This window comes from Pleurodeles waltl, chromosome 8 (assembly GCF_031143425.1).
Source record: "Pleurodeles waltl isolate 20211129_DDA chromosome 8, aPleWal1.hap1.20221129, whole genome shotgun sequence".
NCBI lineage: Eukaryota > Metazoa > Chordata > Amphibia > Caudata > Salamandridae > Pleurodeles > Pleurodeles waltl.
In genome coordinates this window covers 70,641,974-70,658,807 of record NC_090447.1, presented here as the reverse complement: position 1 = coordinate 70,658,807, position 16,834 = coordinate 70,641,974, and the positions used below count along the sequence as shown (strand labels likewise).

Genomic DNA, 16,834 nt, shown 5'->3' with positions numbered 1-16,834 from the left:
AAGGGTCCCCCTTAGAGGCTGATAGTGGCAAAATTAGATAATACTAATGCTCTAATTTGTGGTAGTGTGGTCGAGCAGTAGGCTTATCAGAGGGTAGTGTTAAGCATGGTTGAACACACACTGGCAATAAATGAGGAACCAACACTCAGACTTTACTCCAGGCCAATAGTTTTAGTATAGAAAATGTATTTTCAATATGGCCACACTGTATTTACAATGACTAAGAATAGATTTAAACACTGTAGGGGTATAGCACCCTGTCTTAGGGCGTTTAGGCCTGCTAGAGGGGTGACTTACCTATGCCACAGTCAGTATTTTGTGTGCATGGCATCCTGACGGGATGCCATGTCGACTGCCTTTTTCTCCCCACCAACACACACAATATGCAAAGGTAGTGTGCATGGGTTAGGTGAGGAGTCCCTTAGGGTGGCACAACACATGCTACAGCCCTTAGGGACCTTCCCTGGTCACAGGGCCCTTGGTACCACTAGTACCTTTTACAAGGGATTTATCTGTGTGCCAGGGGTGTGCTGCCAATTGTGGAAACAATGGTAAATTTTTTGTGAAAGAACACTGGTGTTAGGGCCTGGTTAGCAGGGTCCCAGCACACTTCTCAGTCAAGTCAGCCTCAATCTCAGGCAAAAAGTAGGGGGTAATAGCAACAGGGAGCCATTTTCCTACAGCGACTGAGCCCCACTACCACCCACATCCCCAGAACAGATCTATTTTCAAGGTGAAGTTTTAATGTTGCCCTGCGTTTTGGGACTCTTCCTCTCATAGGTGCTAAACCCAGCCACCAGGAGCGGCTCGGGGGGGGAGAAAATGTATCTAAAAATAAAGAAAATCACTTACCTGTTTTGCTCCTCGGCGTTCCTCTCCCACCGCTTCTGCAGGCACAGGCTACCAGCCTGCCCTGCACCCAATCCTGACGCTGCTCAGAGCAGCATAAGGATTGGCTGGGAGCACCCAGCCAGGGCACTCCCAAGCAGATTGCTGGGCTGGAGAGAGCCCTGTGCATATGTGTGTTTGGCCGGCCAAACACACATGCGCTCTGAGGGGAGTGCACAGTCCCCCCCCCCATAGCTCGTCAACCCCCAATTCCCTGCCCCTTTCACATGGAAAGGATAACAGAGTTTATTATCTTTTCCATGGAGGAGGGTTTGCAATGGTTGCTGGGGTTGGGGGGAACCTGCCAGCCACACAGGAAGGGTAACGTTTGTCTTATGAGAAGTGTGGAAACATAGAATAGTATAACATTGCAGTTATCAATTGCATTTAAGCCCATTTTTGGAGTCCAAATATAAGCCAGTGCTCAAGAAGAACAAGTTACTTACCGTCCGTAACGATGTATCTGGTAGAGACATTCTAGTAGCAGATTCCTTACCTTAGAGTTTCCCTAGGCGTCAGACTGGATCCGGAGACTTTTCTTCGAGCAGTACCCGTGCCCGTCATCAGGTGGCTTTGTTCCACTCTATGGGTGATGTTGTGGTCGGCGTGATGATGTCTTGGTAGTATATAGGCACCACTCCAGCACGCTGGCATCAGTTTCTTTTCACGACTTTTCATGCCAGTAGCACGGAGCCATCAAGAACACCGAAAATGGTGTGCCACAACTAGGGCCCTTGGAAGACAGTTGCTGTCCCTTGAAATCAGTTTGCAGTGCAGGAAGGATGGGCGGGTCGGTAAGGAATCTGCAACTAGAATGTGTCTCTACCAGATACATTCTTACTGAAGGTAAGTAACTTGTTCATCTGATAGAGGCTTTCAGATTCCTTACCTTAGAATAGACACCAGAGCAATACCATCCTCGGAGGTGGGCTACAAACAAAGATCACACCAAAAAGTCCTGCAGGACTGAACAGCCAATGTAGACTTCTCTGCAGACCTTAATGTCCAGCCAGTAATGCTTAACACACGTGTACAGGGATGCCCACATCGCTGCCTGGCAGATCAAGGACTGGGACTCCGCGTGCTAACGCTGTGGAAGCAGCAGTTGCTCTGGTGGAATGAGCATGCAAACCCTCAGGGGGTTGCTTTTTGTCCCATCATGAGATGGTCCTTTTCTGCAACGCCCTTCCTTTCTTCGCACCCAAAAAGTTATTCGTCCACCTGGAAATCTTTGGTACGATTGAGGCTGAAAGCCAACACTCTTTCTGGATCCAGGCGGTGGAGTGTCTCTTCATGAGAGGGATGTGGGGGTGCGTAAAAAGTAGACAAGGTGATGGATTGGCCTACATGAAATGGTGTCACCACTTTAGGAAGAAAGGAAGCCCTGGTACAAAGCACCAGTTTATCAGGATAGACAGATAGAAATGGTGGCTTCTAAGAGAGCCTGGAGATCACTCACTCTGCAAGCAGAGGTGATGGCAATCAAGAAGGCAGTTTTAAGGGTTAAGAGCTGCAGGGGACAGTTGGAGCGGCTCTAAAGGAGCATACAAGATGTGAGTACCAAGTTCAAATCCCGCTGAGGAATTATGAACGGGATAGAAGGAAACGTGGGTGAGTCCTTCAAGAAACCTTACAACAATGGGATATTTGAGCAGGGAAGGTTGGTCTGGCAGTCTTAGTAAGGCAGAGATGGCAGACAGATAGCCTTTAAGGTGCCCAGAGCAGAGCTCTGCTGGGCAAGAGAGAACAAAGAGAAGAACCTCAGAAAAAGATGCAGAAAGGGGATCAACAGGTTTGTTGGTACACCATGCCACAGATTTGTTCTGACAGGTGTATAATGTTTTGGTGGAGGGACGCCTGGCTGCCAAGATAACATAGCAGACTTCGGTCAGAAGGTCGAAAGCTGTAAACTGCAGCCGGTCAATCTCCACGCAAGGAGGCGGACACTGGACAGATTCAGATGAAGGACCGTCCCCTACTGCTGTGACAAAGTCCTCCTGAAGGGGAAGTCTGATTGAAGGATCGATGGCCATGCTCAATAGCTCAGGATACCAGACTCTTCGTGCCAAGTCTGGAGCCACAAGGATTACATTCCTGACCTTCAGAACTCCAGGCATAAGATGTATTGGTGGGAAGGCGTAAAGGAGGCCTGAACTACGCTGCATCTCTTCCATCAGTAAAAGCTTGGGAGAGAACGGCCTGGGCCGCCTCCGGGACGCGAGGCAGCACCTGCATGACCGTATCCAGGAGAGTATGGAAGTATCGGCCCAAAAGACATGTGGTGTTCACAGACCGCAACGCCAGACTGGAGGAAGAAAATTTCTTCCCAAGGTGATCCAGTCTTTTTGATTCCCTGTCCGGGGAAGGGAATGCACCAGAAGAATAGGAAGTCTGGATCACAAGGCTCTCAGGTGCAGGGTGTTGAGTCAGGAATTTTGGGTCTGTCGACACAGGCCAATGGCGGCAAGTGATCGTCCTATTCACAGGCGCCCCTGTGCTGGGTCTGGACCAGGTACCAAACTAGGACATCCATAAGGGCTTCATCAAAGGGCAGGAGAGTGTCCTAAGTGGAAGCCCCAGGCTGAAACCCCTCAGTCAGAAGGTTAGTCCTGACTGCCACAGAAGGAAGCTCGAGGCCCAGTACCTCAGCTGCCCTTCTCACCACCATGGAATATGAAGCCCCCGCCTCTGTAGCTATGGTAGTGGGGAAAAAGCATGCAAGCGTCAGAAGAGCTATCTATAACCTAGGTAGCTTCGCCCAAATCCTGAAACCAGTGTGTCAGGGTCAAGCTGGTTTTCTAAAGGGTCCAGCGACCCCTCTACACTCTCCCCATATCCATACCCATAACAATAAGGGTCAGAATTGGACCTGGGTCAGAAGGGCCCATGGGAAACAGAACCGGCGTTGAGCGACGTTGTTCCGGCTTGTTGGAGAGGAGTATAGGCTTGACCTAGATTGTGGGCCCAACCAACGTCGAGAGCGTCGACATCTGTGCCGCACCAGGGAAGGTCACGCTGGCATGACTAGCGACAGGGCAGATCCAAGAGCAGATCCAGAGGTGCCCTCCAGAGCCGAAGCAGCCGGTGCAGAACCAGGGGGGGCCCAAAGGTACGGAGAAAAGGTCAGTCTGTCCAAAGATGAGGTGCACGGCCTCATAGAACTCCTTCAGCTGGACAGGGGTGGTTCCAGCTTCCGGTAACTCTGGGAGGCGCAGAGCCGACCCAGGCTCTGATGATGGAGGCCTAGAGTGTCGATGCTCTTTCTGAGTCGCAGCGGCAGAGCTAGGTGGCGAAGTCGAAGAATATTTGGTCCTCCACTTCTTTTTCTGGTGACCAGAGTGTCCCGAGGACTTGGAGTGGGATGAGGAGGGATGTGAGGACTCCACGAGTGGCCTAGTGACATTCCTCTCGAGGGAGTCCGGGAGTGATGCAGAGTCGAGCACCGGGCCACCATTAGCTTCAAGGACCGCTCCCTCAAAGCCTTCGAGTTCATGGCATGAACAATTCTTCAGGTTGTAGTCATGCTCCAGACACCCAAGACAGACTAGATGTGGATCAGTCACTGACATCATACGGTGACGAGTGACAGGGTTTAAAATAAGTCTTCTGGGACATTCTTCGATGCATCCAAGACTTGTCAAAAAGAATTAGACAAAATGTCTTAGTCGAAAAGTGACATGGGGTAGCTCTTTCTCCAGATCTGTGCATAGGCTAGCACGGAAAGAAAAGAACTGACAGAGTGCCGGGGTGGCGCCTATATACTACCGCAACATCATTGCAGCGACCACAATGCCAACGACGCACACAGAGTCTATCAACACCACTTGACGGCGCACAGGGGTACTGCTCAAAGAAAAAAAGTCTCCAGATTCAGTCTGATGCCTGGGAAAATTCTAAGGTAAGGAATCTGCAACCAGAAGTCTCTATCCAATAGAGCACAATTTGCAAAATGCTGTCTGGTATCACATGACAGTACGGGTAACCTCAAATGCACCTCAGTGGGATTCGGCACTGTACAGAAGATTTTGTCTGTGACTTTTCAACTGACAATTTATCTACTGTAGTTGTCGAAAGAGTTAAGTCGAGCAGAAAGCTGGCAGAAGTTTGCTCTATGAAGCAGCTACGCTGCCTGGAGGTATCTGTTGAGTAGGGCAACAAAAACGGTGTGAGTGGTGGGACATCAGGGAGATGCGCTCATATTTCTTTGTGTGATATACACGACTTATCACAATATGGATTGGTTAAAAGTGGGAGTGCATCTACATCTTCAACTTTGACCGCAACCACTTCTGTGATCTCTTACAAAGTTCAGCATTGGCAACAGAGAACCCCAGGCCTGCTCCAAGGCTCTTGTATTGAAGCTCCCCCAGCCTTTCAGAACCACTTCTTTGAGTTGGTCAGGTAGAATGGACACCTCCACACCCACCATCTCAGAGTGCATGGCTATACCTGGCAAGAAGGCACATGGCGTGAATCGACGACTGCCCCAGACTGCTAGTCGAGAACGTTATGCCCATGGACTTCAATTTCTTGGATCCTCTGCCCAGAGGTGCTGTGGGTAATGCTTTTAGGGGGGTGGAGCTCTGCTTAGAGAATGACAAGGATTGAACTACCAATCTCTCTGGAGAAACCTAGGTTAAGAAAAAGACAAGATATTTTGCTGTGGTCTATAATGGCAGCCGATACGTCTGCTGGCGGCCAGGGCAGACATTAGCATATTCCATGCTGCTGTCGTGAGCTCCATAAGAGTGTCATTAAATTGGAGAAGTGGTTTGGCGGATGCAAAAAGGGTTGAAGTACATTGGTAAAGGTATCAGAGTTGGCCTCAAGTGTGGGAAATGCCATCTGTAGCACCTTTAATGCCTTGCTCAACATGCTGTAAAAGAACCCACCTTTGGAGGAACTTGCCTCAAATCTCATCTCTAACATGGTATAAAGCCTACTGTCATCCAGCAGTGCCAATCACTCCACAATGTTGGAGTCTATGGAGGGAGTAAGTTTGCTAAATCACTATCATGTGAGGGATTAGAATTTGAACAGAATGTGAACCAAACAAATCCTCCAAAGTCTGGCAGTAATCTATCCTTGGCCCAGGTTGAGCACTTTTCCTGTACTTGGCCTCTTCTGCTAGCCACTGCAGCTCCCTTGTGGAGAAGCATAAGTACAGCCTTTGTTTGCAAATTGGAAGGGCAATCAGCAGAGTACTGAGGAAAAGGGCGGTGCCAGCCGGCACCAAAAGCGCAACTTGTCAAACTGTATTGGAAAATACTACTACTGTTATAACAATCAAGATACCAGAATGTGCAAGATGCGTAGTTATAGAAAGTATACATTCTTTTGGATCGGAGATCAGTGTCTGAAAATCCATATGAGCATCAGAAACTGAGCTGGAGCAGAAGCCGAAAGAAACAGAGGAGCGGAGATGCTGTTGGGACTGGGCACAAGTTGGCAGGGGCTCTTTCATCGGAGTGATAATCACTTGTATCTACTCAAAAAACTGTTTGAAGAACCCCACTCGAGGTGAAGAGTAGAGGGGACCTATCCCCGAGAAGGAGCAATGCTTGTCAAAAAAAGTTAATCTGTAGTCTCTTAAATTTCCTTCTTTTCTCCTTGAAAGATTTTAAAGAGGGAGACTTTAGCATGGAGCATGATCGCCGCCACAGCCTAGCGCCTATCTCTCCCAGCATAAAAGTTTTGCCTCCTGCTCCTTTGACGCTCCGCCTACTTGGAGTCATGATCCAGCACAAGAACCAGAGACCTTGTGGGGAGCGGAAACAGACATCTGTCTATCACTGGAGTGTCAGGGCTTAAAGCCAGATCGTTCTGAGAAAGACTTCCACAATACTGCAAAACTAAGACTTGTGAAAAACAAATGAGGAGCATCTCAAGATCTACAAAGGGTGCAAACAATAGTAACTAAAGTCAGGGAACTCCGCTGGCTCCAAATGGCTACAGTGACCTCACATTCACACCGCAATGGATGCAGAGATGGAGCCAGTGTCACTTTCCAGAACAGAAGAACAGAGTTTCCAAATCTAGTTTGGTGCATAGGTATGTTTTTCATGCAGAAATACTCATCAGAAATATCCATTGCATTGATGTATAAAATGGACATGATTTCCACTGGCTTCATCAATGTCTTAATGTGAAAAAACAAATCACTTAGGTTTTTTTTTTTTTTTTGTAAGACTTGCTACAGAAAAACCCACAAGGTTGCTGGAAAAAGGCATGCATGCTAATCTATAAATACACTTACTGCAAAGCTACCAATACTTTCTCTGTAGTTTACATAAAGGACTGTACTCTTCAAAATTAACCCTCTTCACTTCAATCATAGTTTAGACTACTTACTTTCCATTTCAACTGATGTACACTTGTCTCTCACCCACTCAGCATAATCGTGAATTGCAGCTACTCCCAAATTGGGAGCTATGAGTGGACATGGTTGAGTGGTGTCAAATGTACTGTTCCTCAGCACAATTTCCAAAGGCATCTGGTAACACTCAAGATCGTCTGCCTTTCTCTCCACCAGGCTTAATTTCTCCACATGTACTTTAAACGAGGATTCAGAAAGTCTGTTAAAAAAAAAAAAAAAACCAGAAAAATTATTCCAGTGTGGTCAGACTAACAAATCTTACAAGTTCGTTTGACAAGGATAAAAATAAATTTGCCAATTATGCGAGTCCGCTATCATGGATGTATTCATATAATCATGAACACTGAAAATCCATGGGTTTAAACCAAAATCAAAAGATAACTTACTGACAAATGATTTTAAACCATGCAATTTTTCTTAGCCACCACATCAAATATTAGAAATGAACATTCTCCTTTTACTTTTTCGATAAAAAAAATACTTACATTAAATTTGTTTTGATGCTGCTCCTCAAGTCAGTTTTGTAAATGACAATAGAAACAGTTCAAAATTTCTGCACCAAGAGAAATGCTGATGGCCCCCCTTTCTCCTTCTTTCCTAAGGCCAACGGAGCCTACTTCTGTACAGGCAGCTCAACATTAATGGTACTATTTAACCTTCTATTTTAATGGCACTGAGCAGAAAACCTTCAATGAGGGGGACGGCAGATGCTCATCCATCTGAGGACACCCTCACCAAGGAATTCTTAATACAGTTATGTAACATTTCATATACTGGCAAGGGAACATTCCCAGAAGCATGGCCTAGAAAAGATTACATCGAAATAGCAGTAGTTTGAGATTGCTCTTTAAGTAGATGAAAAAGGGGGTGGGGGGACCTTGAAACAAACAAGTTACTTACCTTTGGTAACGCCTTATCTGGTGGAGACTAAATTTAGCCAGAAGGTCCTTACCTTAGAATTATCCCCAGGTGTGAGACTAGAGCCAGAAACCCTTATGAGCAGTACTGCATGAGTGCCGGTAGGTGGCATTGTCTAGCTCCCCACTGGCGTAGTCTGCGCTGGAAGTGACACCCACAGTACCTATGCAGGTGCCACTCCAGCTTGCTGAAGTCAGTTTCTTTTCACCACTGTTCACGCCAGAAGTGCGGAGCCAGGAAGAACACGGACCACTGGTGTGGAAAACATAGGTCATGAAAGAATTGCCCTATCCCTTGAAATCAGTTTGCAGAGGATGGGCAGGTCAGTAAGAAATCTACAGCTAGATAGTCTACTAGATAAACCCTTACCAAAAGGTAAGTAACTTGTTCATCTGAGAGAGACTTCTAGCTGCAGATGCCTTATTTTAGAATAGATACCCAAGCAACACCATTCCAGGAGTTCTCATCCCTAAGGACCTGACTGTCCAGGCAGTGAACAAGTAAAAAAGTAAAAAGAAGCCCATGTTGCTGCCTGGCAGATGTCCAGGACCGGAAAGCTGTGTTACTGCAGTGGTCGCAGCTTTAGCTCTGGTGGAATGAGCTTGAAAGCATTCAGGACATTGTTGGCCAGTGTGTAGCAGATCTTAATGCAGCATACGACCCATTTGGAGATGGTCTACTTCTGCCCAGCCTGACCTTTATTCACTCCAACATACCCTACGAAGAGCTGGTCGTCCAGTGGAACTCTTGTTCAATCAAGAGAGAATTACAATGCTCTGCTTGGGTGCGGACAGAGTTGCTCCTCCTCTTTAGAGAGATGTGGAGGAGTGTAAAAAGTAGGCAGTGATGGATTGGCCTACGTGAATTGGAGTGACCACCTTCAGAAGAAATTAGGCTTTTGTGCGTAGCACCAGTTTGTCAAATGAGGCAGTGAGATAAGGAGGCTTGATGACAAAGCCTTAAGCTCACATACTCTTCAGGCAAGATGAAATCACCACAACAAAGGCTGTTTTGATCATACGCAGCCTGACTGGACAGTTACCAAGAGGCTCGAAAGGAGCACATATCAAGGATATCAGTACAAGATTAAAGTTGGGGAAAGTTTTACAAGACCGTTTAGAAACCTATTTACAGTAGGGGACTTGGAGAGAGGGGTGGCTGGTCAGGCAAACACAAAAAAAGAAGCTAGCAGAAAGGTGGCCCTTGAGAGTTCCCACTGCAGAGCCCTGCTGGGACAGACCGTATTAAAATGAGCCCGGGGGGGCTACCCTGAAAACCCTGTAAGGGTGAAGGAAGCAATGCTGGGGTCCTCTAAGGAGCCCCCAGAGTGCATGGAATCATACTTCCAATACTGGCAACAGTATGTATGATTCCAACATGTTTGATACCAAACATGCCTAGGTTTGGAGTTACCATTATATAGCTGTACATAGATGGTGAACAGGACCAATGTCAAGCACACGCATAAAATGGCGTCCCCGCACTCACGAAGTCCAGGAAAATTGAGCTGGAGTTCGTGGGGGCACCTCTGATGGTGCAGGGGTGCCCTCACACACAGGTACTTGCACCCTGACGTCTGGGCTAGGAGGGCCTGCTACAAGGGTGAGTTATAGTGACCTAGTGCAGTGACCTGGTAGTGAAAGGGTGCATGCACCCCTTTTCTTATGCCTTGCTCAGGCCATTAACAACTTCGCCTCTCTTTCCTTCAAAGCCTTCGGATTCATCCGTTGACAACTGGAACAAACATCAACACCATGATTCGGCACTAAACACCAAAGACAAATGTCATTTGACCCACAGTCCTAGCAGGGCTTAAATCCCGATGTTCGGGGTGGAAACATTCGCCCCCAAAAAATACATGAATGTGGAAAACACATCGAAAAACTAAACAATTTACTAAGGAGAGCGAAAGGAAACTGTTACGCGTCAAAGGTGCGAACAAATGGGAACTGGTGTCTGCATGCCGAGGGAGGCTTCTTATGGCTTTAGTGAAATTCATATGGTGCAGCGTATTAAGCTATGCATGTACCCTGGCAGACGTGGTCATCTAGAAAGATTTGGTGAAATGCTAGGGCATTGTGATATTCGAAAGGTAAGTAATCTGCAGGAAGATGTATTCATCAGAAGCCAAGGGGCATAAACAGGTCTAACTAATGTAGCCTCTACTAATCTTTAAAAGTGTGGTAGAGAGAAAAATGCAGGTAGTGCGACAGACTGCCCCACATAAGAGGTGTTGCACTACGTTTGTTAAATAGTATTTACATGTCCCAAGCACCAGCTTGCCTAGAAAAAAGGTAGAATACTAAAACTGACGTACAAGGCCTACAGCTCGCCAATATAAGACCTCTGCAATAATGAGTGAGGAAGGGTGGGGGCTACCAAAATTTGACCTGGAAGGGGTATGAAGTAAGGAAAGAAAGGTAGGGTGTAGCTCCTTTGAACAATTTGCAAAAGCCATCAGTCTGATGTGACATCTTCCAGTCAGCAACTGAAATTCAGACCCCTTCCCCTCCCGGGCCGACTGTGTTAGTCAGAGAAAAAAAGTGGCGTGGGTGCTGCTACTGCAGGGAATGATGAGGTAAACAAATGCTGCCTTTGCTTGTTTTAACATATTAGACCACCTCCAATTCCTTAGTCTCGAAAAGGCTGGGCTTCTTACTGTTTAGCCAAGACTGTTGATGAAGCTGATAAGCTAGCCCTCTGGAGTAAAACCAAAATTTCATGTACTGCTGGTGGAATAGGCAGGCTGGTCACAGTCCTAAAATTCATGCTGTGGCATGACTGTCTGTAAATCATTCAAGTGCAGAGTCGTCCTTTTCAACAGAAGTCTAGATCCATCAAAGTACTGGTTCTTGAGGGATGACGGAAATCAGAAAACCCAGTTGCCTGCATCCAGTCTAAGTAATACGCTGGTGTGGACAACTTTGCCTATGATACTGGTGGTGTCCAGACCAGCGCACAGTACATATTTGGTGCCCTGAGGATCTGGGACAGCCAACCAGATCTCACTAGCCTGTCCCACCCAGCTTAGGTGCACCACACACAAAGCATACTGCATTTAAGGATTGGAGGGTCAGGCTAACCAATGGAATCTTCTTTGCGCCAAGTGCATAAATAAGTATTTATTCCCCATCAAGGAGGTACCAGGGGAAGGCATTTGTATTTACCTTACTCGTCTATGCCATCACTGCAAGGTTTCAGGCATAGGGTGTTCTGACACAAAATCAGGGTTCCCACAGTTTGGATCGCCTGGCAGTGACTCAAGTGACCGGAGGAGCCAGCTTGGTTTTGACCAACTCACCATGAAGATGACCCTGAGAAGTATGGTGAGCAAGTTGCTTACCTTTGGTAACACTCTTTCTGGAGGCTATCTAATCTAAAAGCAGACTTCACTTTTAGAATATTCTCCAAGCACCAGAAAGCATCCGGACATTTTCATAGCAGCATTTCCACACACCTGCAGGTGGCATTGTGTGGCTCCAAGTTGGCTTAGTGCCGCATGAAAATGAAAAAACGTAAAAAAATAAAAAAAAAAGGGTTATTTATGGTGACTAGCCACCGCAAGACAAAATCACAACCCTCGTCAGAGTAAACTCAAAGTAACTAAATTAGAGTAAAGTTTAAAAATGAAAATTACACCAAAATGACAAAAACCCAAAAGGGGAACCAGAGATAAATCTGTGAAGTTTTAAGCAGGAATAGCACCAAGATGCAATACAGTGGCAATGATACTCAACTGTCACTGCAGGCTGGGGCTTAGGTGCAATTTGACATAGACTGTGATGGATTAGAGGCCAGATACACCAACAAGGCTGATCTTGGTCAAAGATTTTACCATTTAACTTTAGTCCTTTAAGTCTCACTACACCAGAGGAGTAGACTTGTAAAGTCTCCCAGGACCCTCAGAGGAGGCCTTTAAGAGCCTCACGGGGTATCACAAAGAGGCCAAACAGCAGTGTACTGACCAGGTCCGGTTGCCACTGACAGTTGCAGGAAAAAGCATCTTGTGGCTTGATGTGCCACTGTGACTTTACAAGGGAATAAGGCTTATGACCCTTGGAGTCCACCTCTTTGTCCTAGGTAATAAAGAGCAGGTCCAGTCCATCAGGGCTCTTCTCAGGGGGCAGACAGTAAGTTCAGCCCTCTTCAGGTCCAAGAGTGTTCTGAATTGGGTGCCTGAAAGTGCCATATTTATGCCTGGCACAAGCTAGTTGGATGGAATAACTCCAGGGCATGCCCTAACCAATGGGGTAAACGTTCTGAGGGCTAACCCTACCCACTATGGCCATTTTCAAAATGGCCAAAGTCATTGGCCACACTAAACTTGTGCCCTTGGGAGTGTGCTATACTTATGCTCATCCTACTGTCCTTCCACATTTAACACTGAAATTCAGGTTGGGACAGTCTACAAAAACCCAGAGACAAGACAGGGAGTGGGTACACAAGAATGGCTTGGCATCCTGTTGCACGTTCCTTTAAGTGCAACCCTGTGTTATAAGTAAATCTACCAGACCTGTCAAGGAAGATTTGACTTTCAAGCAGGATGACATTTCTGTCAAAAAACGAGGCCACAACCCCACCCTGCATATTCTGTATGCAGACGTTATTGCTGCCCATTCAGGTCAGCCTACTGTTTGCTCCTCGGAAGCATTTGACAACATTTTCACACTTATTCAAATGCCATTTACTGGCCGGCAGAAGTAGGAGAACAAATGCAAATTTATTCTACAGGAATCCAGAATCCTCTAGATCCTATTAAACCACTGCAGAGGATTATTCATAACTATTAAAAATAGTTTACCTATATTACTTGTTAGTCCCATTCCAGAGATACAGCAAGGGGCATTTTAACCTGTACACTGGTTTTCTACATAGGTCAGCGAGGCCTCCACAGTGCAAAACAGATTTTGGGTACTAGTCTGAAAAACACCATGAACTGTGCTTTTTGCGCAGGGGTCAAGATCTACTGAGGCGTGACTTAATATTTAAAAAGGAGGTTTAGAACTGTCAAAAGGGGTTTATTTTGACAGGTCAAACTGCAGTGCTTAAACTGTACTGAAGCCATGTTTGACACCGTCACTGTAGTGGATGGCACAATATGTGCAGAAGTTCACTACTAACATTTACCCTCCAGGCCCTGGGTACGTTTTGTATCATACATTTGACTTCCCCATAAGTCCCTAGTATATCAATTAAGAGCATGCAAATTCAACCATGTCTTAAGGGGGAGCACAGGCACTTTACTAGCTAGCAAGGGTAATGTGGGCAGAGTTATGAAGCCAGCAAAAATAATAGGACTCAGCAAAAGGTGAAACATCTATGAAGAAAAGGTAGATTACCTACAAGTGCCACCCCTGTACGATGCGTCAATTTCTTGTTGGACTCCTTCTGTGCCCTAGGAACAAAACAAAGGTACCAGTATGCAGATCTGCCAGCAGGAACTCGGATCGTTTGGGCCCTAAAGGAACACAAAAGGGAGCCAGAAGAGTGCCAAAATACACAGCATGGTCTCTCTGAAGAATCTACTTGCTACTGCATCACCAATGGCCAGGGAGCTCTGAGCGCATCAGGATCAACTGATCACCTTCTCAGTTGGGGATCAAATGCAAGAAAGAGTGGCCTCTGAAAATCTTGTGACTTCTCTTTAGCTAAAGCGCGGGTGGCTGGGGGTAGCGAGCGTCCCGCTTTGCCTGCTTGTGTTTCTGGTTCGATTTGTACTTCCTCTTACAGAATGACCCTAGCCATGAAGAGGACCATTCACAGGATAGGCTTTAACAGCAGAAATGGGCCCACACACTTTATTTCGAGTAGGACTTGCACGGCTTCTTCAAATGTTTGGCGTGGTACAGTTTCACTTCATGGTCTGGAATTGTCTTTGGTTATATGAGGGCACATTCTTCGCACAGCCTGGGAGTCATGATTCAAGGCCAAACACCAGAGGACCCCACGTGCGGTATGTCAACATCATCTGTTTAAAATAGTCACAGCATGGTTTGAACCCTACAATACTATTAGGTGTGGACATTGTTCCCTTGCACACAGGATTCAGTTTGGAAAACTTGCCAAACCAATGAAAAAGGGAGTGGAGGCTCAGATCTGCAAAGTTGCTACAAGGCAGGGATGTGGAATTCCTATCGCCCGAGACATCTTGTTTGGGGTCAAGGACAACAAGTTTTTATGTCTACTTTGTCCTTGGGACAAGTAGGCCCAACCCTCTGCAGCACAAACCCTTTGGCTGCCTGTTTACAGAGAGTGGAACTCTCTACAGTTGAGGTAATGTGTTTCCAAAAGATAATGCTGTTCGAACTTGTATTTATGGTTCATTATTTGAAAACCTTCATTATTAGGGTGAGTGCTGTAATGAAAATGTCACTTACCCAGTGTACATCTGTTCGTGGCATCAGTCGCAGTAGATTCGCATGTTCTGCAATAGCTCGCCATCTGGTGTTGGGCCGGAGTGTTACAAGTTGTTTTTCTTCGAAGAAGTCTTTCGAGTCACGGGACCGAGTGACTCCTCCTTTTGTCTCCATTGCGCATGGGCGTCGACTCCATCTTCGATTGTTTTTCCCCGCAGAGGGTGAGGTAGGAGTTGAATTGTAGTAATAGTGCCCATGCAATGGAGTGACTAAGTATGCACCTATTTAAGGTTGAGATGACACATATATAAATAATTGAAGGTAACTTCCAAACTGCTACAGGCTCCCGGGGAGGCGGGTGGGCACATGCGAATCTACTGCGACTGATGCCACGAACAGATGTACACTGGGTAAGTGACATTTTCAGTTCGATGGCATCTGTCGCTGTAGATACGCATGTTCTGCATAGACTAGTAAGCAGTTATTTCCCCAAAAGCGGTGGATCAGCCTGTAGGAGTGGAAGTAGTCTGAAATAATGTTCTTAATACAGCTTGACCTACTGTGGCTTGTTGTGCGGATAACACGTCTACACAGTAGTGCTTGGTGAATGTGTGAGGCGTAGACCATGTGGCTGCCTTACATATTTCTTGCATTGGGATGTTTCCTAGAAAGGCCATGGTAGCACCTTTCTTTCTGGTTGAGTGTGCCCTTGGTGTAATGGGCAGCTGTCGTTTAGCTTTAAGGTAGCAGATTTGGATGCATTTAACTATCCATCTGGTTATACCTTGTTTTGAAATTGGGTTTCCTGCATGAGGTTTTTGAAATGCAATAAAGAGTTGTTTAGTCTTTCTGATGTTTTTTGTTCTGTCAATGTAATACATCAATGCTCTTTTGACATCTAATGTATGTAGTGCCCTTTCAGCTACGGTATCTGGCTGTGGAAAGAACACTGGAAGTTCCACTGTTTGATTTAGATGGAACGGTGAAATAACCTTTGGCAAAAATTTAGGATTGGTCCTTAGGACGACTTTATTTTTGTGTAGTTGTATAAAAGGTTCCTGTATTGTAAACGCCTGAATCTCGCTTACTCTTCTTAGGGAAGTAATGGCGATGAGAAATGCCACCTTCCAGGTTAGGAACTGTATGTCGCAGGAGTGCATGGGTTCAAAAGGTGGACCCATAAGTCTAGTTAGGACAACATTTAGGTTCCATGAAGGAACAGGTAGTGTTCTTGGTGGTATAATTCTCCTAAGGCCCTCCATGAATGCTTTAATGACTGGTATCTTATATAGGGAAGTTGAATAGGTAGTCTGCAGGTATGCAGATATTGCTGCAAGGTGTATTTTAATGGAAGAGAAAGCTAGGTTAGATTTTTGTAAGTGAAGCAAGTAACCCACTACATGTTCTGGAGTTGTGTGTAATGGTTGTATTTGATTAATATGGCAGTAGCAAACAAACCTCTTCCATTTACTTGCATAACAGTGCCTGGTGGATGGCCTTCTGGCTTGTTTTATGACTTCCATACATTCTTGGGTAAGTTGTAAGTGCCCGAATTCTAGGATTTCAGGAGCCAGATTGCTAGATTCAGCGATGCTGGATCTGGGTGTCTGATCTTTTGGTTGTGCTGTGTCAACAGATCTGGCCTGTTGGGCAATTTGATGCAGGGTACCACTGATAGGTCTAGCAGTGTTGTGTACCAGGGTTGCCTTGCCCAAGTTGGTGCTATCAATATGAGTTTGAGTTTGCTTTGACTGAGTTTGTTTACCAGGTAAGGAAGGAGAGGGAGAGGAGGAAAAGCGTAAGCAAATATCCCTGACCAGTTCATCCATAGGGCATTGCCTTGGGATTGTTTGTGTGGGTATCTGGATGCGAAGTTTTGGCATTTTGCGTTCTCCCTTGTCGCAAACAAGTCTATCTGAGGTGTTCCCCAGAGTTTGAAATAAGTGTTCAGAATTTGGGGGTGAATTTCCCATTCGTGGACCTGTTGATGATCTCGAGAGAGATTGTCTGCGAGTTGATTTTGGATCCCTGGTATAAACTGTGCTATTAGGCGAATTTGGTTGTGAATTGCCCAATGCCAAATTTTTTGTGCTAGCAGGCTTAACTGCGTGGAGTGCGTCCCCCCCTGCTTGTTTAGATAATACATTGTTGTCATGTTGTCTGTTTTGACGAGAATGTATTTGCGAACTATTATTGGTTGGAAAGCTTTTAGTGCTTGAAAAACTGCTAGAAGTTCTAGGTGATTGATATGCAGTTTTGTTTGATGTAAGTTCCATTGTCCTTGTATGCTGTGTTG

General features: G+C 46.0%; 1 protein-coding gene across 2 annotated transcripts in view; it reads right to left on the bottom strand.

The window, feature by feature from the left end:
* NUP98 (nucleoporin 98 and 96 precursor) overlaps nucleotides 1-16,834 on the bottom strand; it is a 603,720-nt gene that overhangs the window by 121,577 nt on the left and 465,309 nt on the right. For both annotated transcript variants that reach the window (XM_069203729.1, XM_069203730.1), the window contains exon 24: nucleotides 7,240-7,463. In XM_069203729.1, the coding sequence (XP_069059830.1) occupies nucleotides 7,240-7,463 (224 nt within the window). The remainder of the gene's footprint in view (nucleotides 1-7,239; nucleotides 7,464-16,834) is intronic.